We start from the raw sequence: 24,018 nt of genomic DNA on the forward strand, positions 1-24,018 counted from the left end.
TAATTTATAGACAGAGAAACTGGGGCATAGAGAAGTGAAGAAACCTACCCAGGGCACAGAGACTAGAGGCAAAGCCAGAGTTCACACCTGGGTCTGTGGGTCTCCCAAGCCCACACAAAGTTACACCAAGGTGTCTGTGCTCCTCTTTGATGATGCTTGAGCCATTCGTTCTTGAGATAGTAATGGATCTTCTCTTTTGCTTCTTTCTCTCTGCACCTGAGAAATATTTGTAGAAATGAAAGTAAATACAGATCCATGATTTCATTCTAGGCACATGGAGAAGTGCTCAGACCCTGTTGACATTAGGTTTTATCAAGCCCATTCCTTCAAGAAGTGATCTTTAATTGTTTAGAAGAGGTGCATCTCTTGCTATTTGCAAAGCACTATCTATATTATATTATAATTTTAAATTAATTAGGACACATTTATGAACATGAAAAATCCAGGATCACCCAGCTTCTCTGCTGTCCCCAGTAACCACTATACTTTGTCTTCATTATGAAGACATGACAAATTCCCTCACTGTCTTCAGCCTTCTGAAAACAAACCACTGAAAGGAGAGGAGATAGTAAAGCTAATGTGCATTTAGAAAGCCCTCCAGGGTCTGGAGAGGCAGTGGTAGATGTACCAGAGCTCAGTGTGCCACAGGCCTGATGACATGTTCTAAAATGTTGATGAGACCCAGACTGTCTGCCTGTGGCTCTTCAGACTGTGGTACTCCTCAGGGAACAGTTTGGGCATGTTTTCAGATGTGTGGAGCTGTATGCATGGATTGCTGTGACCCTCCCTTAATCTGGTCTAGCTGGGCTATTGTGAGGACAGACATAGAGAAATCACAATGGAATCCCTTTAAGTGATTGAGAGACATAGCTGGACAATAGACCAGGAAAGGCCTTTTATTTGGTAAATAAGATACCTTCCCACTCCCACCTGGGAATGACCAGATGTCAATTCTTCTTCTTCTTTTTTTTTCTCCTCCCCCTTCAACTTTGTGTCTTATTGAAAATAGAAAGCTACTGCCCCAGGCAGGGGAGTGAAGCTGCTCTCCTTGGTGCTGGGCTAGGTGACCCCTACCCAGGCAGTGAGTGTAAGATGACCCACTGCTGAGAGAGGTTAGAAAATTGGCAGGGGTGGTATCATATGGGGGTCCTCATTTTCCAAGGTAAGGCATTTGAATTTTATTTGAAAAAACAATGGGAAATCACTGGAAGTCTTTAAGCAGGTAAGTGATGTGATCTGATTAATATTTTTCAAAGAAAATAAGAGTCTAGGAGGAGGCTATTGCAATAGTCCAGGTTGGTAATGATGGAAATTGAAATAAACAGATTTGAGGTATTTTTGAAGATGGAAATCATGAAGTTTGTCAATGCATTGGATGTGCAGGTTGAAGGGAAAAGAGGAATGAGGATGATCCCTAGATTTTGACTTGAGTAACTAAGTGGTTGCTGAAATGAGAAAGGCTAAGCAAAGAATAGGTTTGGAGGAAATCAGGATTTCCATTTTGGATATGTCAGTGGGGAGGGCTGCAGGTGGAACTGGACTTGGTGTTCAGGTTTATAGGTAGATGTGGTGCCTTGAGCCAGGTGTATGCACAGGCCAGGAAAGTGAGCTTGATGGGGAGTGCTGTATATGTGGCATGTCCAGGAGAAAATGACCAGTAGGTTATAAGGAATGTAAATATAGTCAGTAGAGAGATTTGTGGTCATTGCTCTGGAGGTGATAACTGATGGCTCTGGCAGTAGTTACTTACCCAAGGTAGAATGCTTAGAGCCATGATTCTTAATCCTGGCCTTGCAGTTTGATCATGAGCTTTAATTGGTCTGGGGTAAAGTCAAGGCATTGTATGTTTTAAGAGCTCTCCTGGTGACCCCACCAGTATATGGCCACAGTTAAGAAACTGTTGCTTGACTAAACAAGCCTAACCTGAGAGGTTCAACACTGATGGAGGCCTCATTTCCATGCCCAGAAATCTGCTTTCATTGGCCTGGGTTACAGCCTCGGCATCAGGATTTTTAAAAAGCACATGCTTTCCTATCCTTCCTCCCTCGATAATTCTCACATGCAGACAGGGATGAGAATTCCTAGCTCAGAGTGAGCTATAGCAGAGAGCCAAAGACAGAACCCTGGGAATCCCCAGGCCAACGGCTAGGCAAAAACAGTCTCCTTAAAGGGAACTGAGAGCTGGGTGTGGTGGCGCACATATGTAATCCCAGCTACTTGGGAGACTGAGGCAAGAGGATTGTGAATTCAAAGCCAGCCTCAACAAAAGTGAGAAATTAAGTAACTCGGCAAGAACCTGTCTCTAAATATACAAAAAAAGGCTGGGAATGTGGCTCAGGTGTATGCACAGGCCAGAGAAGTGAGTTTGATGGGGAGTGGTCAAATGTTCCTGAGTTTAATCCCTGGTTACCCTCCCCCCCAAGAAAAAAGAATGAAGCAGGAGATGAAGGAGGATAACTGGAGTGTTCTGTGGAGACAGTGTCCATAGGAAGGAGTTTGGACAGCAGTGCAAGGTGCTGTGAATGAGGACTTCTCCCTAGCTGTGGTACCTTCCAAGGTGGGTGCCCCTAAAGAAAAGTCTGGAACTTCAGGGTCTCTATTGGTCTTTTGCTCATGACTACAGGTCTTTTTTTCTATGAGTTTCTGGGTATCTTTAAATGGACAGAGCTGTATTGCTGTCCTTAATAGAGAATTTCAAAGGTAGGTCAGGAAACAAAGTCATAGGAGGGGAAGAAGCCAATGAGATGGCACTGAGAACTCTTTTGTGGTGAAAGGACTTTCAAAAAAGGAGTGACTGGCAATTTAAAGTTGTTAATTGTGAAATGTCACAGCATAACTATTTCTGGCAATTCACAAGCTCTGCTACAAATGACCTGTATTAGGGAACAGGGGTAAGCATCAGGGAGCTGAAAGGTAAGTCAACAAGGAGAGGAGAGGTGGCTAGGAAGGTCACTGGACTTTCTTAGAATGTGAGGTTGGCATTTGAGCCATTCTTATCTAAGGAGCAGGGGACATTAGGTCTGTGGAGAACATTGCTCATAGGCTTTGGAGATTGTTGACACACAAAGGAATTTCAGTCTAGCAGTGGAAGCAGATCTCAGTGGGCTTAAAAGAGAATAAGAGTAATCGAAGACGGAGTACAGGGAACAAAGTGCTGTCAATCTCTGAGTGAGTCTGCTTAGATCACTGATATTTCAGTTGTTTCTTGAAAGGTCTGTATCTTGCATTCCCAGATTTTTTTTTAAAGATATATTTGTAATTTCTAACAGTATGTGATAAGTTGATCTGGCTGCTTAATAAGGAACCTCCACCATTTTCCACTGGAAAATATAGAAGATGGATATCTCTGCTTTGTGTGTAATTAAGACTGTGCTAATCTCATTATCATTAGACTGAGCACGTTAAGGTATTTGGATTGCATTGTGATCCTGTATTCATGACTTTAGACCACACAGGGAATTATTTCTAACTGTTCTTTTGGTACTTGGAGGTATATATTATATTTCACATCATTAAACTGCTTTACAATATGGTTTATAGGAATCAGACTGTCATAGCTTAGTGTATTAGTACATTCTAAGAGCTTGTTTTAAAATTCTAGCCTTATACCCCCTCCCCCACTGCATAGTTTAAAGTAAAGCATACTTGTAAAATAAAAAGGCTGAGATGGAGATTGAGAAGGGGACTCAAACACTGCTATAAGGAACAGTAGGAAGTTTTGCATGATTGATGTGGAAGTTGAATTTGATGTGGAAGGAATTTCTGCTACATAAATAATTGGTCACAAAAAATGGTTTCACACTTTGAAATATTTCCCACACATTTGTAGTGGGTTTATTGGAATATCCTGCTTAGTGCCTTTTGGGATGAGGAGACCCCATAGCTACAGATCAAGGTATGAGGACAAAAGACTTTGAATCCCATTTGGGAGGGGAGTAAGACTGGGGTGGGGGCCAGCAAATAGATCTGCTGTCAGGGCAGAGCTGCTTTGGGAGCTCCCACCTGTTCCTAGGGGTCTTTACCTCATCTTCTGGCTATCTCCCATGTCTTTTACTGTGGTAAAGTCAGAGCTTACCATTGTACTTATCATCTTGGGGTCACCCTCGAGTGGTAGACAGTATGTAAATGGAGGGTACAGGCTGTAGGATGAGCTCAGGGCCTGGGGCGCTGCCCAGTAGGGGCCTCTGATTATCCAGGCACAGCAGACAGGCTCCCAGAGTGGGCTGCTGAGCAGATCACATGCAAGAGGACAGGCCTGGTCTGGGGGACTGCCTGGTGTAGGGGCTAAGACCTTCCAGATGCTATAGGAAGGCACAGAGAGTGGGCTGCAGAACCAGACAGAAGGGTAGAGGGTGGGAGCACAGCTGGGACATGCTTTGTGTGCTTAACATTTTCTTTAGGCAGAATGAACAATGGCTGCTAAAGTCCTGCTCTTCCCAGGGGAAGCCCTCAGTGTGGTTTTTGCCCCCACCACCACCTCCATCAGATGCAGGCAGATGCTGCCTACCTCAGAGAAAACATTCCTATCTAAATTTGAGAAATCAAAAGCTAACCCTGCCACCTAGTGGCAAGCAAACGCACTTGGTGCACAGGTCAGGTCTGGGTTGAAGAGATCTTAAAATATTCTTCTGCAACGTGCAAAGTAACCATTAAAGGGGATTAAAAAAAAAACAAAACTCTATTTGAATGATACGTATTTCTAATCCTCACAACAATCTATTAAGTGGTTCTTATTATACCCTTTTTATACTAAGGAAAATGAGATTCAGAGGACAGAAATGACATTGCCTGAGTTCAGGTAACTAGAAATGATTAAATGAACTGAGGTTAAGACAATTAGAAGAGCACTTCTCAAACTTCAGGGAGAGTCAGAATTACCTGGAGGGGGAGCTGTTAAACGAGGTGACCAGCCTCTGACCCAGAGCTTCTGATTTGTAGGTCTGTGGTGGGACTGATAATCTGCACTTTAAAATTTTATTTTTAATTAAAAAGTCTTAATTATATATAATATATATATTTGTGGGATACATGTAATATTTTATATATGTATATTGTAGAATGGTTAAATTAAGTGAATTAATGTTACCTCTTCTATTAGTTTTTAGTGGTGAGAATACTTTGAGCTTTGAGCAATTTTGAAATGTGCTATAGTCACCACATTATTCCACAGAACTCTAATTTTTGTTCTTCCTGTCTAACTGAAATTTTGTACCCTTTGACCAACATTTCCCCCTCACTATCCCCCTATTTCCAATCTCTAGAAACCACAGTTCTACTCTTTGCTTCTTTGAGTTCCACATTTTAATATTTCACATGTAAGTGAGATCATACAGAATCTATCATTCTTTTCCTGATTTATTTCACTAACATACATTTTTAACAAGTACCCAGATGGTGCTGATGCTGCTGGTCTGTGGACCACACTTTGAGTAGCATTGGCATAGAACTGTGTCTGGCAAATGGTGGTTCTATACCAAAGTCTGTTAGATAAAATTGATAAAAACAGGATCAGGGGCTGGGGATGTGGCTCAAGCGGTAGCGCGCTCTCCTGGCAATCGTGCGGCCCGGGTTCGATCCTCAGCACCACATACAAAAACAAAGATGTTGTGTCCGCCGAAAACTAAAAAATAAATATTAAAAAAATTCTCTCTCTCTCAAAAAAACAAACAAACAAACAAAAAAACAGGATCAAGTATTGAACTCAGGCATGATTCCAAACCTGATCTCTTTTTACAATCATACTTACAGGTTAGATTTTAAGGCTTAATAAAGCTCCATAATTTGTCCCTTACTGAATTTTTCATCCTTCTTAGAAAATAGGATGACCAAGTTCTTAGTGGTTTTCAAAGTCATATCCAGATCTTGAAGTGCTTATTGAAGGACTAGTTATGTGTATCAGGAGTTCCCCCAGACTGTGGAATATACCACAGAGTGTGAGACACAGTTCTTTTCTTTCAAGAACTTTCATCTTGGCTGGGGAAGACACTTCTTGCAAGTATGAAAAGGTCACATCCACAAAGGACCTTGGAAACGGTATAGACAGTGTGATAACGAAGTTAAACAAAGGAGGAAAGTTGAAGGATACAGCATTGTGAAGGCCCCCATAAGAAAGACATGGGCCACTGTCCTGGAGAATAAGTTTTGGGTAAATAGGGGGAGGAGAACCTATACAGATTGGGGAGGGAAGAGGAGTGTTATGAGAATAAAGAGGGGGGAAGGTGGTACACACTGGTGGAAGATCTTGTCAGAGAATGCCATTTTCCTTTAGGTTCTCATTTACTCCTCAGAACAGCTGTTTGAAGCAGGTAATGCTGTCTCACACTATAGGTAGTGAGACTGAGACCTAGCAGAAAGACACGGAGAGTTGCATAGCCAGTGAATGGTAGAGCTTGGCTACTACCTGCTTTTTCCCTGTGAGAAGTTGATAGGGTGTGGACAGCAGTGGGCTGGGACCAGGGTGAAGCTCATTTTCAGGCTCCAGCAGGTGTGGGGCTGTGCCTGACAGAGAGTTGCCTCCTTAAAGTTTGAGCCCTAGGCATCTGGCTTGCCCCAGCTGAGTCCTAGCCCTGGTAGGAGGAGGAGTAAGAAAACACTAGGGCTGCAAGATGCATTTAGGCCAGGTGCAGGAATTTAGATTTGATTTCATAAATCTATGGGGAAGTTTGGAGTATGGGAGTGATTGGATCAGAGCAAGTGACTGTTCAGGTTAGGAATGATTTAGGAAGGTCTTCCAGTAATCTGAAGAGATCATTAATCAGTATCTAGACTAGAATAGTAGGAAAAGGAAGGAACTATGGTAGCCATTTCCTTTAAGAGTCTCCAGAACTTGGTCCTAGGATCCCAGGCAGAGGCAAAATTGCAGGAACCCAGATGTACAAAAAGCCTTTTCTAGACATGAGCACACCCATGTGTGCTGCTGGCAAGAAAGACAGAAGGATCAGGCCATTCAATCACACTACACTGGAAGAGAGGAAAATGGGCAGATGGTAGGGAGCTGCCAGACAAAACTACTTTGGGAGTCTTCTACAAAAGTAGTTGGAGTCTGGAGTCCTGGGTGTCTGCTTTATCATTATTTTGGGTTTTTATAGGACTCCCCAACATGCCTGGTTTTGTGGATGTACTGAACTCTGTTCCCTTGCTTGGTGGCCTGACCTGTCCTTCCCTTTCTCCTCAGCCTTCCCTCAGACCAGACACTTCCTCGCCAGGGTCCTAGCCAACCCCTGTCCTTCCCAGAAAACTACCAGACTCTGCCCAAGAGTGCCCGACACCCCTCAGGGGGCTCTTCACCCCCTCCCCGGAACCTGCCAAGTGACTACAAATATGCACAAGATCGAGCCAGTCACCTAAAGATGTCCAGTGAGGAGCGCCGGGCACACCGGGATGGCACCGTGTGGCAGCTGTATGAGTGGCAACAGCGCCAGCAGTTCCGGCATGGTAGCCCCACAGCACCCATCTGTGCTGGCTCCCTGGAGTTCTCTGACCAGGGCCGGAGCAGGAGCATGCTGGAAGTGCCCCGCTCCATCTCTGTGCCTCCATCTCCCTCTGATATCCCTCCCCCTGGACCTCCAAGGGTCTTCCCACCTCGGCGGCCACACACGCCAGCAGAGAGGGTTACTGTGAAGCCACCGGACCAGAGGAGGAGTGTGGACATCTCACTAGGGGCTTCTCCCAAGAAGGCACGGGGCCACACCATCAAGGTGAGGCTTGAAAACCTCTGTCATGTGCCTGGGGTCTGGCCTTTGGGTGTCAGGAACCTCACTTGGCTTGAGTACAGATTTGAGCTAGTGGAACTAATAATAACAGCTAACTCTTATGCAGTACTTTTGGAAGCAAGTGTAGTTCTAGAAGTTTTATTTTAATTCTTACCAAAACCCTTTGAAGTAGGTGCTGTGATGGGTCCATTCCACAGATGAGCACTCAGAGACATTGAAGAGAAAATAACTTGCACAGGTCACACAGTCTGCTGCTCAGCAGGCAGGAAAAGATGTCTGTGCTCAGTCAGTTCAGTTATTTATAGCCCAACATAACTTTTAACTCTCCAAGGGGCTTTCACAGTTTTCTGTGCTGTACCCTTTGAGGAAGATATGTATTCCTATTTTACAGACAGGAATCTGGAACTCAAAGAGGTGAAGTGGCATGTGGTAGGCTGACCTGGGAGCGAGTGCCCAAGGCCTTCTTTCCTTGCCTCACTGTGACTTTTTGTCTCCCCACTGCAGAACTCTTCTCATGTGGACCGACGCTCCATGCCCTCGATGGGTTACATGACCCACACTGTCAGTGCTCCCAGTTTACATGGAAAATCGGTAAGCTGCCCCTCATCTCCTCCTCCAGGTGAATGATAGGATACAGCCTGTGAGAATTTATCTACTGGGGGTTTTCCTCCTCCCTGAGTCATGCAGTCTATCAGGCAGCTTTAACCCCTGTTTAGAGATGAAGAAACTCAGGCTCAAAGGAATCTGGTGACTTGCTTGGCATCATGCAGCTGGCCCTTCAAAGACGAACTTAAGGGGAAGTCCAAGGGAATGCTGGACTCGGCTTCTCTTTTGAATAGAATTTTGTCAAAAGCACATTCCAGCCACTTGCCTCTCTCCCAGTAGCTCCTCTCCTTTTTTCCCTGGTCTTTACAATGATTAATTAACTCTTCCTTCAAAGTTTGAGTCTGGGGGCTGGGAGTGTAGCTTAGTGGTAGAATGGTTGCCAACGTGCAGAAAGCCCTGGGTTCAATCCCCAGCACCACAAAAAACAAAAGTTATTTTTTGTTTTTGTTTTTTTTAAAACCAACCTCAAGTCTGGGTGAGGTTGCACTGTTGGTTGCAGCTTTCCTGAGAAAACAACTTCCTGTAGCCCTTTGCTACCACTGCCTTTATTTGTCGAATGACAAAATTAATGCAATCATTACTTAGTGGTGTCGCATCAGTGCTATCCTGGCACCGGGGCGAAGAGTGTAATTAAAGTGGCATGCCCCTGCAGTGGCTAATTTCTTCCTGATGTGTCTACACACCTGCAGCTGGAGGAGCTCTCACTGCTTCTCACCCGGTTGCGGCGGCACCAGGCCAAGTTGGCCAGTGTGCGAGATTTCGCTGTTGGCCAGTTACTGCAGCGCTACCTGACCTTTCCCACCTGCCAGGTCAGCGCTGGTGGCTTCTCCCAGGGCCGGGGTGTGACATGCTGGCCCATGATCCCCTGTGCTGTGCTCTGGTCTGTCTTTTCTGTCTGGCTCTCTCCCTTATTCCTTGCCTGCCTGCTTCTGGGTGCCACCGCCAGATGCTGCACCAGTGGTGGAGCCTGCCCTCTGGCATTGGGGAGGGGTCTGCATGTGATGTGAGGAACCTGAAGCTTGGCTTCGCAAGCCGTACATAGTGACTGTGAAGCTGGTGTGTGGTTGTGTCTGAAGGGCTATGCCAGCTGTCAGCCTTGTTGCCACCTTGGGCACTCCTTGGGATGCTGAAAGACACATGTGGTCAGCCTGGAGGGAGAATACAGGGGCCTTCTCTTTTCTGGACAGTGCCCTGCTGACTTGCAAAGCATCTCACATTTCATCCTGTTGAGCTTTGCAGTACCATGGGAGAGCTTAGGTGGGATGAAATTTTTATCACACACACACAAAGCAAATAGATCCGGAAGGGGAGGGGACTTATCCAGGATTCCTTGTAAAACCTATCTGTCGCAGTGTTCTAAACAGTGTCCAGGGCATTGGGCTTTGCAGTCAGTCTCTTTGAGGACTGGCCAGAGAGTTGCTCTCCCAAGCATCTTGAGCAGCTCGAAGAAACAGATTCCTCCCCTGAGTTGTCCTCAAGTAGGGATAGGTTCAGCCTCTTGAGGTTGGTCCCTCCAGGCTACACAGAGGTAGATGGGATAGATGAGGGTGATGGAACTGTCACCTTCTTTCCCTGTCCTGTTTTAGCAAGAACTAAGAGACTCAGGAATATATTTAGAAAAATGAATGTAAGAGCTTTGTGGTGGTACATTCCTGTAACCCCAACTGCTTGAGAGGCTAAGGTAGGAGGATGGCAAGTTCAAGGACAGACTGGGCGACTTAATGAGACCCTGTCCAAAATAAAATTTTAAAGAAGGTCTGGAGACATAGCTCAGTGGTACAGCACTTGCCTAGCATACATAAGGCTCTGGACTCAATCCCCAGTACTGAAGGAAAAAAAAAAAGGAAAAGAAAATGAAAAACGATTGTAAAGGGACATATACAAAAACCATAAATTGTGGTTTGGGTGATTTTTAATAACATTCTCCAGCTCTGTCTTTTCTACTCCTGTGGAAAGTAGTAGGGACTAGGCTGATTGGGGAAGTAGGAATGGAAAAGGGAACAATGTAAAAACATAAATAAGACCTTGCAAGCCACAAGCTTCCTAGACAGTGGTCCTTCAGTTCTTCCCATGTTTAAAAGCACCACCTGAACTTCTAATGTGATTATTTCATGTCAGAGCTGTGCATGATCCCACCTTCCACAGCCCTGGCTTGTTTAACTGGGAGACCCTCTCTTAGTTTCTAAAAATGTGGCACCTGGACCATTCTTAAGCTCTCCCAGCCTCTTGGTCTCACTGTTGGTTTCACAAGAGAGCATGAGTTCTAAGGAATCAAAGAAGCTTTTGCTTATTTTCACTGTTTCTGGTAATTACACCAAAGAACTCAACAGATAATAGGAGATGCCACAAGCAGATAGGTCTGATCCTGGGACTTCTTCCCCTAGCTCTTGACATGGCCACATTGGCTTCATGCTGAGTAAAAAGAGCAAGACTTCAGGAAACTTCCACTGGCTGCCAATGCTTATTGTTCTGGAAACCACCATCATATTGGGACCTCCTGAATTACCCAAGTCATCTTCCTGACTCTTCTAGGAATTCATCCATGCCAATCAGGGTCATCTTACTTCATGCATGTGAAATGGCCCAGTCCAAAGGTTTGATGACAAGAATTGATGGCTAGGGTTGGAACGCAGTGGTAGAGTGCTTTCCTAGCGCACGTGAGGCACTGGGTTCATTCCTCAGCACCACATAAAAATAAATAAATTAAATAAAGGTATTGTGTCCATCTACAGCTAAAAAAAAAAAAGAATGGAAACTGATGTAACCCTAGCTCAGGTATAGCATGTGCTCTTCCAGGTAGACTCCCCCTCATTCGGCCCAGCATCTGCTTCAACTGCTCTGCTGTCCTAGCCCTCTGGTAGGAGCCTTTCTACCAGAATGTTATGCTGCGGGATGGGATGGGGGGGGGCAAGCTGGCTTTGCCCACAGTGACCTGCAGTCTCCACTGTGCCAAAAGAGCTCTAGCTATAGCAAGACATTTGTGCTTCCTCCGTGGCCCTGGATGTGTTGGTCTGCCGTGGCCTCATTTCCAAAGCTGTGCAATGTAAATGATTCATTTGTGAAGCCCCTAGTTATGAAAAGTCTTGGTGTTCATACTGTTTGGTTTTCTTTTTTCCCTCCCTGTGTTTCCTGTGAAGGCTGATGATACCTACCTCCAGCTGAAGAAAGACTTGGAGTACTTGGATCTAAAGGTAAGTGGTATCAGGGATCCTGCCTTCCTCTGACACTCACCTTTCTGACAGTGTCACTTCCTTGGAGCTGAGCGCAAAGCCAAAGGCCATGTAGTCTTATCAAATCTGGATCCCAAATGAAGAAATCTCTTATATGAATCAGAAAAATTTCATTTCTTATAGCGTCAAACTCTGGCTCTCCACAGGTTTTTGTTTTTTTTTTTTGAATTCTGCTATAAGGGATCTGGCTTACATAATGAAGGCCCAAGATCTTGATCTTTTCTCCCCTTGGTCAGGACCAAAGTTCCCCCTAAAAATAACCATTCACTTTTTTAGAGCCTCTGGTAGGGGCAGGGGTTTGTGTTTGGTTCCTGGGGTGCCACTGATATGTATTTTAGCCACAAGTGGCTTGGTGCATTATTTGGTTTTGTTGCTGGGGGAGCAAGTTGCACATGGAATTATGTGGTTTCAGGGCTTACCAATAACCTCCCTCCTTCATTTAGAGATGAATGCTAGACCCCCCGTAGGTGGTAAAGCTCCAGGCATTGACTCAGCCTGCATAGCACAGAGAACTGGAGAAGGCTCCTGTGGAAGGGAGAGGCATTCTGCCTGGAAGAGAGCTGCTTTTGTTCCTCCCCACAGCTCTCTGAAAGCCCCCACTGTGAACAGCACTCCTTAGGCCTGAGCCATGAAAAGACTGAAGGAATGTGACCTTTAATCAACCAAGGGTGGGTGAGGAGCTTGTGAGACACCCAGGCAACTGCCATGGGGCTGTGCCTCCCATGGTCCCCAAGCATACCTGGCTTGAGATGTTTTAACATGAGGGTCTCCATCCAGCCTTGCAGAGCAGGGGCATGAATGGTAGGCCCCAAGGCAGCAAATGGGGGCAGGGTCTCATGCTTAAGTACCATTAGGGCCTTTCTGATCTCAAATTTTTAAGCCATCTGGGAAAAGAAAATAATCTCCAAATAACAGACTTTTGTACAATGACTGTATAAAGATCTGTTTGGATCCCTTCTCAGCTGAAATTGCGCAAAGTACCGTGGACTTGTAGGAAGACTTTTTGGAGAAGGTGGCAGATGTGTGGAACATTAAAGAGCCAGGGGTTGGAGTTGGTTGAGATTAAAGGAAAGGGAACAGCAGGAGCCAAGGAAACCCCAAGTATGGTGAAGTGGCAAGGGCCATGAAGTGGAGGCCAAGGCAGGGTCCTGGTTTTATCCTGGTCCTTAAGAAGGAAGGTTAGCACAAAGTCACACCTGGTTGAGGTCATGAGGAAAAGTAGGAGATTACTCTCCAGATCACAACATCTTCCTTCCTTCCTTCCTTCCTTCCTTCCTTCCTTCCTTCCCTCCCGCTCTCTCTCCCTCCCTCCCTCTCTCCCTTCTTTCCTTTCTTTTTCTTTTTGCTGTGATAGGGATTGAACCACAGGGTCTTAAGCATACTTGTTAAGCTTTCTACCACTGAGCTACACAACCAGCCCCCAAGATCAGGACATCTTCTCAGCTTACATGACAATCAGATCACACAGAGCTTAAGTGACTTAAATAAGGTAGTACCTCAGGATTCAGAGTGCTCAAATGTGACTGTGTGGTCTGAATGTGGCAGACCAGCTCATCATCCTGCATTGTTAGGACAGGCAAGGTCCTTCTCATGAGGCCCATGGAGAGAGGTCCACCAGCCCCCATATCCCTCTGCTCTGTGCAGTACCATATCCCCATTCCTTGGTCTCTTTGACAACCAGTTATAGCCACCTACCTGCTAGGTTCTTCTTGCCCCTACCCTGTGACCAAGGAGTCAGTCCAGAAGTACCTATGGAGTCTCTACAATGGACTGAGCCTATGGGAGAGGCTTGGCTCAGCAGCTGCACAGGCATACACAAAACTGTGCTTGGTGCACAGTGCAACTTCAAACAGTGCCTGAGCAATGGCTGTAGGAATTACCTGTCTCCTAATTCCTGTTTGAATGTAATAGCAGACACTCAGAGGTGGTCCTGGAGTGAAGCTGCACCTCGAGTTTGTTTTATTCAGTTTCATAAAATTTGAGCTATGAGAGATTAGAGAAGGAGAAATTGAGGTGTGGGATAACACAGCAGAACTAGGAGTCCCTGTATGTCCTGACTCCAAAAGAAGCTTAATAACAGTAGAGGGTGTTTTGTGTGCCAGTTACTGCGTTTGACTTCAACTGAATTATTTTTAAACCTCACAGTAGCCCTGTACAAGAGGTAGTGGTATCATCTTTTAAATGATCTGGGTAACTTAGCAAGATCCTTTCTCCAGGAAAAAAAAAAAAATCAAAAGGGTTAGAGATTTGGTTTAGTAATAGAGTGCCCTGGGTTCTATCCCCAGTATCACAAAACAACAACAAAAAAGGGAACATACCAATTCCTATATCCAGAAGCAATGTTCCAGGGGCTCTTAGAAGACACTCTATACTACTGGGTGCTTAGAGAGTGTTTACTTCTCAGCATTTTACTTGGTTGTGCCAGGGTGAACAGACTCCACATTGATCAGACAGCTGTCCCTGCCTGGCCCAGGGTTTGGGGACTTAGTGTCCACTTATGTCATTTAATCCTCTCAGCAACCTTGAGCCATAGAAACTATTATCTCTGTCTTACTAACCAGGAACCCAAGTCTCAGAGAAGTTAAGTAATTTCTGCAAAGCTACATGGCTGGAAATGACTTCACCCCTGCATTCTTTTTTTCATATACAATATACTTTGCCACCCCAGAGTTGTCTTCTTTGACTTGTATTTCTGGCATGTAAGTTCTGCTATTCAGAACCTTCTACCCTAGCTGGCTTAAAAGAGTGGGTGGTGTGGGGGACCCATTGTTATTGACAGCTTGAATTGGTTTATTTTCAATTTATTTTTAGTTTGTTATTTATTTATTTGAGGGGTCTCAATATGTTGCCCAGGCTGGTCTATAACTTCTGGACTTAAGTGATCTTCTTGCCTCAGCCTCCAGGGTACCTGGAACTATAGGTGTACTCTACTGCACAGGCTTTGAGTTGTTTTGATGTGTCTGTGAAGGACAACCAGGAAGGTGAGGTGGAGGAGGGTGTCTGTGGCTGCTCAGGAGGTGCCTTTGCAGATTCAGAAGGTTGTGATCAACTTCAGAGGGGCCTATGTCTTTGGTGAGGAACATGCCACCAATGACTTCATGTCTTTTGGACTCTGGACTCTTTCTGTTTGAGTCTAAAATCAGTGCTTCTGTGTTCAGGGTCTGGTTCCAAAGTCAGCTTCTGGGGCAGAGTTTTTTAAGTTATTATCTGGGACATCATCTACTTCCAGAACACCTGGAAGCTTGATTTTAAAATGCAGATCTAAGCCTGCTGTGGTAGAGTGCTCTTATCACAGCTGCTGGGGAGGCTGAGGCAGTAAAATTGCTTGAACCCAGGAATTTGAGGCCAGCCTGGACAAGATAGTGAAACCTCATCTCTTTAAAATAAAAAAAGAAAGAAAAAAAATTAAAAAAAAAAAAAAGAAAGACATGAGCTCACAGATTCTAGAAGACACAGATCGGGTGCAGCATGTAAGAAAGAAAAAGAAAAGATAAAAGCAAAAAAAATAAAAATAAAAATAAAAAAAATAAAATAAAATAAAAAAAGAAAGAAAAAGAAAAAAACCCAAAAATAGATCTGAAGGGAAGGGCTTTATTGATTTAGAGCCTCTGGTACCAGAATTAAGTAATCAAGTTCTGATGTATTCTTGTGCTCACTGAAGTTTGAGTTTTGTTGTTCTAGAGCAGAGATTATTAATCCTGGCCATGAACTGAAACTACCAGGAAGGTGTTTTATTATTGTTGTTTTGTTCGGGTACCAGAGATTAAACCCAGGGGCACTTAACCACTGAGCCACATCCCTAGCCCTTTTAAAAAAATTTATTTAGAGACAGGGTCTCACTAAGTTGCTTAGGGCCTTGCTGCATTGCTGAGGCTGGATTTGAACTAGTGATCCTTCCACTTCAGCCTCCTTAGCCGCTGGGATTCACAGGCATGTGCCACCACATCCAGTTGCCAGGGAGCATTAAATGAATATAGATGTTTGAGTTCTACTCCTTAGAAACTGTGATTTAATACTCAGGTATTACTCTTTGAAAAAAGCAAAAAGAATAGAAGAAAATCCCTTAGAGAGTTTGTTATATGCAGCTAGGGTTGAGAGATCTTCAGACCAGCAGCAATACCCAGGAATTTGTTAGGAATGCAAAAATCTTAGGTCCCATCCTAGACCTGCTCAGTGAGAACCTCCAGGGTGGGTCCCAGCAAATGTGTTTGTTAACAAGCCCTCTAGGTGATTCTGAGGCATTGTAAAGGTTAAGAATTATTGATTTGTAGCGTTAGTTCTCAGTCTTGACTGCACATTAGAATCACCAAGGAGGGCTGTTGTCATTTATCCTAACTGGAGGCCTAATGCTGGGTTCACAAAATCTGACTATTACAATAACTTAAGAAAACGGCAAAGAAAGCATGCAAAAACACACAGAAGTACCTTTTCAAAATCCATGACGGCTCTCTGACCTTAAGGGTTGGAGGAAAGAGCGAGCCACTAGAATTCTTTATTCTTATTTAGGGGACACACAAGGGGAAGTTCCATGGAACATTCTATCCCAAAAATGGCAAAGGGGTAGGATTACAAAGGAACAGGTGAGTCTGACTCAACCCCACCCGGTGACGCCTACTCCTGGAGCCACACCTCATTACCCGAGTGGAGGTAAAGCCCAAGTTATTGCTGGGCATAATAACTGTTCAGTATCTCTTGCTCAGGACTAAAGGGCATGTATTTCCAGAGCAGCTCCTGACAGAGGGCTTTGAAGAATCCCTATGCTGGACTGAGGGTGTACCTCAGGGATAGAGTATTTGCCTCATACACATGAGGTCCTGGATTCAATTCCCAGCATTGGAGGGGGAAAACAAAAACAAAACAAAAAAAAACCTAGTGCTCACTCAGGTTCCGTTCCAGACCAATTACCTCAGGATCTCCTGAGGTAGGACTCAGAGATCAGTATTTTTAAAAGTTCCCCAGGTGATTCCAGTCTTCAACCAAGGTTAAAAAATCCACTGTCCTAGAGGAAGAGAACAATGTTTCCTAAAAGGAACTATAAGTATTTGGAACCTTTGGTGTAAGACATCATCATTTAGGTGCATCCCAAGGGTGGAGATGAAAAGTCCAAAGGGACTTAAGTTGGAAAACGTTGGGCATCAGTGAGGTTAATGCATTGGCACAACTCTAAACACAGATTTGATATCTTAGAGAACATGCTGAGGGAGGCAAGGAAGAAACAAAATTCTCCTTTGTCTTCTGTGGCAGAACCAGGAAGGATATGGGCTCTGAAGCAGTCCTGTCACATAAACAGCCTGTACAAGATCCCTTTGGCCAGGGCTTTAGTGTGCTCCATTTCACAGAGGAGTCTAGAAAGGTCCCATAGCTGGGAATAAGCATCACCAAGATTCATTTTAATTGCGCTACGCATGTCCTCCTTAAGGTTCCCCTTCTCCAGTTCCCCAGGTTCTGGCTGCTTCAAGTGTTGTCTGATGTCTTACCTGTTACGTTTTGTTGTATTTGCCTTTTTGTTTGGAACAGATTAAAAATAATGAACCTTTGATCAACGTGCTTTACAAAGTGCTGAAGAAGTCAGCACGGGGCTGTCGGCCCAGGAGAAGCGTAAGATGATCTGATCCGTGTCTCCGAGTGGGGCCATTCCATTGCTTCTAGCTCAGTGCCGGCTCCATCACTCGCTTAACCAGTTGCTCTCCTGATCGCCCCAGGCTTCCTGCAAGTCATTTCGGTTTATTTTCTTTAAATGAAGTTCTCTGCAGCATTGTGGCTGATGCACCAGGCTGAGCTGCTCATCTGTGGTGCTCTGTGACTCCCATCTTTTGTGCTGCCAGCGGGTGGGGAGCTTGCCTGGCTTGCCTCCAGCTTGTGTTGTGTTTCCATTCTCACTTGTCTGCCTCCATGGCGAGGGCTCATCTAGATAGGGTTGAGCATGAGTTTCTTGGGAGGGAACAGCAGTTACTGGTCCCTTGGTATCCTCAAGAGTATGGGTATCCTCAAGAGTCCACCTTGGCCCTGGCCTCTTCTTGGGGGCAGGGTGTAGATATTTGGATAACAATCTGGGGCTGGACTAGAGTAAAACCAGCCACCCCATACCCACTTTGACTGACACAGAATAACCACAGACTACAACATGGCCAGCCTTCCAAGGGAGGCTGCAGGTTGGGGAGCAGGTGGTGTGTCCTGCCATTCTGGGCCCTGAGAAGGTGTGTTGGGATGTGGTGGAAGAGAGGTAAGATGCCTGGTGGGGGGCTTTGATTCCCCTCTTGTGCAAAGATTCTTTCAAATGGATGAGCACCATGAATGTTCACTTTTTCTGGTGACAGATACTGGGGTTTTGCATTGTTGATGTCTAAATGGATTTAAACATTGCCATCACAAAGCATAATTTTAATTTTAAAAGGAAACTTAGCTTTAATATATTACATATGGATATAATATTTCTTAGTAGCCTCCACTCTCTGAAATGGAACTAATTTCAGACATTTAAAGGGCCTCTGAGCTGTGTGAACAGGCATCAGGTAGCCCGTGCTCTGCAGCCTGTGGCCTTTACTCCATAGTAACAACCTACCTTATTTTGAAAAGTTCATGAACTCAATAAGTGAACATTTTCTGAATATTCTTAGTGTACTGGGCCCTGGCTGTGCTTTGGGGATTCAGAGAAAATCATCCCAGTCTCCACAGTCACCCCTACTTAGGTTACCACACAGTGGGGAGAGTAGATGAGAAAGCAGAGCATTGTAATCTGATGTGCTGTGTATCACAGTCATGACGGACACAAGCGGGGTCAGGGGTGGGGTGAGACATCCTAAAGGGCACCAAGTCTAGTCAGAAGGGAGGGAAGAGATGTAAGTACTTTGCCTCTGTTGAGCTTTTAAGTTCTTTGAATCCCTAACTCACAGTATCTTATAAGTGGCACATTAAAAAGATGGAAATATATTTCTTAGAAAAGAGGGAGTGCTGATATCCCGAGAGAGAGAAAAAAAAAGGTTGAATGTATATTCAGTATTCTAGGAAGGCATTGAAGGGCATGCTTTTAGAAAGCTTCCTATCAAAAAGTTTAATTTAGAAGATTCAGCTTTTTCAAAATGCCTTTTTTGTGTGTTTGTAGAATATCTCATTTCTTTCCTGATAGTGCTAGATAAATGAGGTATTGCTCAATTAGATTCTCTGCCTTGTTATTTAAGTACCAAAAAGATATCCTTGGTAAAAATCTTCAGTGAAATATGGGAAAGAATTTTGCTGGAGGGAAAAATCCCCAAAGCATATCTCAATTTGAAAGTGATTTCTACCTAGGAAATGAGTGAGAGTCAGCCGCCTTGGAGAATAGACAAGTTCACTGTCCTCCACTTTGATGAAAGGGTTCTGAAGACCTCACCCACTTTCATCTGCATTTTCTCCTGGGTTCCCTGAGTTCAAAGCCCAAGTCCTGCCTAGGACATCCAGCAGTTTGTGGTTCACCAGGATTAATTCCATGCCCTTTCTTCTCGCCCATCTTAGGAGACACATGCTGTTTGTGGATTATTGTAGGTATCCATGTGTTCTATGACTATGTATGCGTATATATGCACATAATCTGCCAGTTTGGGGACTCAAATTTGGCTGAGTTCTTCTCTTTCCAGGAACTTACACTGACCTACATGTTTCCCTTTGATCTACGTGGAACTGGTTAAGCATTGTTTAGTGCCTTCCATTGTGACAGGCCTTATGTTCAAGACTATATTGCAAAAAATAAGACTGGTCTTGGCCCAGAACTGTGTGACCAAAGGGATCATGAGAGAGGGGCGGGGAGCAGTTCTGCAGTCCAGAATCAATTCTCAGCTCAAGGCAAGAAGTCTTTTGACCTTGGCCTTAACTTTTAGGATTTATTGGTCATTCTCAGTAGTAGCATAGGACCCTTGGGCACACTTGAGCTCTAAGGAGAAGGATAGCTAATATATAGCTCCCAATTCACACTCACTTGCTGGATCTCCCAAGTGGAGTGGGGAGAAAGCAAAGGCCCTCTCTCCAGCACCTGTCTGTGCATTCATGCTGGGACCCTCTGCACGGTGCATATACCACCTGTCTATGGTTAGTCCTGCCCTTCATTTCTCCTAGTCAGAACTGTAAAACATGTCAGAGGGATCATCTCCCGTACATGAGGTTCATTAGGCCTTGCTATTCCTGACCTTGTCTTGGCCATGAATGCATCTGTGAAAAAGCCACTCCCTGCACCCCTCTACAACTTTTGACAAGAAAGAAAATGGGAGGAAATGGAAACATGGGATATAGAGTTGGATTCAGCTTCTTGGAAGTCAGAAATGGGCAACATGCTGCACTCTTCAGGTTGAGTGAAGGACGGAAAATGTCAAACCTCTTTTACCCTTACATTTGGGTGGCTTTGTTTTCCTTTCTTGAGAGGATGAGGAAGGTTGTAACTTTTCTATGGACACTTCTGAAAAGAGACCTAATTGAGAAAATATATGGAGTATTTAAGAGTTTCATCTCCTGAGCACCTGAGTCTAACTGCGGGTGTCAAAGCCTCTCCAAGGCTCAGGGCTGAAGACAGCATATAAAAGCTTTTCATTTTCTACAGACACTTCTGGAAAGAGAGGAAGGTTGTAACTTTACAAGTACAACCTAGCCTCAGTTATTCAGGGATCAACTATCCAGGTTCCTTCTTCTTTGGGCAGGTCTTTTTCTCAATTAGTTTAGGGTGTGCTGGCCTTACTCACAAGGAAGGAGGCTGCTCAGACTTCCTTAAACTGAGGCTTGACAATGCTCAGGGAATTTGTTCCTCCTTACCTGTTGACCCCACTACTGTAGGCTGGGGGGTGATGGACTTCTATAACTTGTGTCTGTTTCAGTAACAAACCTCAATTTTATCAGTGGCATACCTTCCAAGATTCATACTGACTTATCACACTCCTTTTGGGCAAGTATATGCTTTTAAAATTGATGATTGTGTAACTTGAACATCTACATTTTCTTTAGTTTGAGAAATTTACAAGGATCACAAAAAGTTTTTAGTTTTTCCCTAAAATGAAATAGACATAGAGATCAAGCAGATGTTGCTTGAATTTTTGCCCCATTTGTGCCATGACCCTCTCCTGCCACTGCCCAGACTTTCACACCCCTCCACTGTAGGGCCGACTTTCCTTCCAGAGTTCTGATTCTAAGAACCACAGTTAAGTCTTCTTTAATTGTTCACCTCCCAGATGACAGGCCGAGACCTTCTCAAGGATCGAAGTCTGAAGCCTATGAAGATCGCGGAGAGTGACATTGACGTGAGTGAGCAGAGTGACAGGCTGATCCCTCAGCTGCCTCCTGACCCAGACCCAGCGAGGGCAGCTTCCAGAAGGGTTTGGATGGTTCTGTAGCTAGAGGCTTTCTGCTCTTACCCCCAGGCCATGCCCTGTTCTCATTCTCCCAGGCCCTCCCCAACCTGTTTTTGCTTATAGGTCAAGCTGAGTGTCTTCTGTGAACAAGACAGGATCCTCCAGGACTTGGAAGACAAGATACGAGCCCTCAAGGAGAACAAAGTATGCATCAGTTTGCATAATCTTGGGATGGGTGGGGGGACATTTTGTCACTGAGTTTTTCCTGAGACATTGACTGAACTCTCATTTTAGTATTGAACAACATGATTACTTTATCCACAACAGTGCCTTTGCTTTAAGTGATGCTTCTTTGAGGGTTTCTCCTCTCAGCCTATTTGTTCTAGATACCCTCACTCCTCCATTCTGCTCTGGCCCATCTCTCCCTGGAGGCCCTGAGAGATGAGCCTGGGAGAGGAGCTCCACTGGCTTCTATGTGATGACCCAGGCATCTAGGCCCTAGGGAAGGGGCCCAGAGTTTTCTATCAACTCTTTCATTTATCTTCATACTTTACCCCATAAAGAGTTAGGTGGCTTTATGTCCATTTTATAGATGAGGAAACAGAAGCACAGAGCTGTTAGAATTTTTGGCCCTTCTACAGAATCAGAACTGGTATCAGATGCCCTGTCCCTCAGCCCACAGCTGGTGTTTTCAGCCTTAGTTAGATCCAGCAGCTTTCTTTGTTCCTGGTATGGAGAGGCCTCTGGGGGCTATTTTCTCATCCTGTTGCTCTTCAACCCTTTCTGGTGTAGGACCAGCTAGAATCTGTGCTGGAGGTGTTACACAGACAGATGGAGCAGTACCGAGACCAGCCCCAGCACCTGGAGAAGATTTCCTACCAGCAGAGGCTGCTGCAGGAGGACCTTGTCCACATCCGAGCTGAGCTGTCCAGAGAGTCCACTGTGCGTGGAGGGTGGGGAGGGAGGCAGACACTTCCCCTCAGAACGGGCAGGCCACGGGCTGCTGTTCTCATCTCCTCAGCTGAAGTTGAGATGGTAGCCAGGGGAAAGTCTTGGAATAGAAGAACTTCTCCAGCCCACCTCTCTACAACAGCTTTTTTAGGGGTGACAAGTCTGTTTCCACCTGTGCCTTAGATTGTTTTCTATCAGGGGCTTCCAGATGACTGAGGACACTCAAGGACCCAGATTACTCAGAGCAGCCTGTAGGCTGTATTCTGATCTGTGTGCAGTTAATTCTAGGCCTTCATAATTTTCACATTTTAGTTTCTGAGTCTGATGTGGGTGCAGGCCCTTCTGCAAGGGAAGGGAATTAAAGTGTTCCTGAATGGAAGAGTGCGGGTGGCCAGGGTCAAGTAGCACATTTGTTCCTACTCTGGTCTCTATCCCACCAGACCTGCTGAAGGCCCATTGAGTCCCTTTCCCACTTTCCCTGACTGGGTCAGCTCAAGGTCAGGAGCTCAGGTGCTCTTGAGGCCACTTGGGAGGCCAGGGATAATTTGGAACAAGAAGCATTTCCTTGACCAACAGGAGATGGAAAATGCCTGGAACGAGTACCTGAAGTTGGAGAGGGATGTGGCGCAGCTGAAGCAGACCCTGCAGGAGCAACACAGAAGAGCCTTTTTTTTCCAGGTGACCAAGGGCTGTTCATCCCTCTGACGTATGGTTGCCTCTGAGTCACTACCCCAGAACTTTCTCTTCCTTAGCCCTGTGAAGTGACCCCCTTAAGCTCTCCCTTGAGAGATCCCTTCCTTCAACTAGGCCATGATGAGAAACCTCACCCAAGATCCCCTGCCTCTCTGCTCTCAGAGACAGACTCTTGTTTGTTTTGGAAGGGGTTTTCTTCTGATCCTTTGGAGAAGTAGACCAATACCAACCTGGAGCACTTTACAGAGATGGAGCTGTGAGAGTGATGTGTGTTTCCTTCTTGAGTTCCTTAGACAGATTAGACAGCAGCAGGAAGCCCCACCTGAGTCCTGCCTCAGATTCCTGAAGATAGATGCTATCAGCCCTCTGCCTGAGGAGAGAATATGACCAGTCCATTGAGGTGCCTCTGGTCTCCAGGCATTCATTTGCATTTCTGGAGGCCAATCTGGGTGATACCTATCTTTGTGGCCCCTGCCTCACCTGGAAAGGTGACTTTAGAGCCTTGCCTCCTTACCTTAAAATCCAGGCCACCCCCATGGACAGTAGCCTCTCTCTCAACAAAGGTGAGACAATGAAACGCCCAGTATGGTTTCTCTTCTTCCAGGTTGGGTCCCCAAGCTGCCCTCCTCAGATTGTGGTGCCCAACCAGGTTTCTACCCCACCCTTAATTTTTTTTTCTTTTCTTTTCTCTTCTCTTCTCTCCTCTTTTCTTTTCTTTCTTGTGTGTGTGGTGCTGGGGATTGAACCCAGGGCCTCGCACATGCCAGGCAAGCACTCTACCACTGAGCGACCTTCCCAGCTCTACCCACCCTTACATTTTTAAAAACGGAAAATGACCTGCTTTCCAAATCAACTTCAGATCTCTGTCTCCTTCTTTCAGGACTCTGACATAAATTCTGTTTATTGAATTCAGCAAGTATTCATAGAGGCTTTTTTTGTACCATATCATGCCAATTTTGTTGGGATGCTAATTGATGACTTGAGTCTACATTATACATACTAATTGAAGACTTAAGTATACATACTAATGAGGTGCCATGTAATATTTTGATACATGTATACATTTTATAAAGTTTATAACAGGGTAAGCATGTCTGTCTCCTTCAATATTTATTATCCCTTTGTGGTAAAATATATTTCTTCTTCTTCTTCCTTTTTTTTTTTTTGAGATTTATATTGTATTATTGCTACCTACTGTGATATTTGTCAACTTTTGAGATGTATCTCATTTCAACTCAGCAAGTCTACTTCTAGGAACCTGTCTTAGAGAAATGCTTATGAATGAGTCTGAAAAGGCAGTTACATTCAGGTGATTTAATGAATATGTGAACTCTAAGGAGTTTAGGTTTGTTGTATCCTGAGACTTTTCCCTGGATTCCACTGTTCCCTGGAGACTTTTGCCTCTGACTCCAGGCTGGGGTATGTGGTTTCCCAGAACCTATCTGTCTCTTGTTGTTGTCCCTGCAACCTAACTTTCCTTCATCTGTGCTAACATTTTCTTATGTTTTTTTCCCCCTC

The 24,018-nt window shown here is 44.9% G+C and overlaps 1 protein-coding gene across 2 annotated transcripts in view; it reads left to right on the forward strand.

Moving 5' to 3' along the window:
- Plekha7 (pleckstrin homology domain containing A7) overlaps positions 1–24,018 on the forward strand; it is a 207,582-nt gene that overhangs the window by 160,990 nt on the left and 22,574 nt on the right. For both annotated transcript variants that reach the window (XM_071616367.1, XM_027942413.2), the window contains 7 exons: positions 7,175–7,697; positions 8,217–8,303; positions 11,456–11,509; positions 20,737–20,805; positions 20,980–21,060; positions 21,649–21,798; positions 22,384–22,485. In XM_071616367.1, coding sequence (XP_071472468.1) covers positions 7,175–7,697; positions 8,217–8,303; positions 11,456–11,509; positions 20,737–20,805; positions 20,980–21,060; positions 21,649–21,798; positions 22,384–22,485 — 1,066 coding nt within the window. The remainder of the gene's footprint in view (positions 1–7,174; positions 7,698–8,216; positions 8,304–11,455; positions 11,510–20,736; positions 20,806–20,979; positions 21,061–21,648; positions 21,799–22,383; positions 22,486–24,018) is intronic.

This window comes from Marmota flaviventris, chromosome 9 (genome assembly GCF_047511675.1).
Source record: "Marmota flaviventris isolate mMarFla1 chromosome 9, mMarFla1.hap1, whole genome shotgun sequence".
In the NCBI taxonomy this organism is placed as follows: Eukaryota; Metazoa; Chordata; class Mammalia; order Rodentia; family Sciuridae; genus Marmota; species Marmota flaviventris.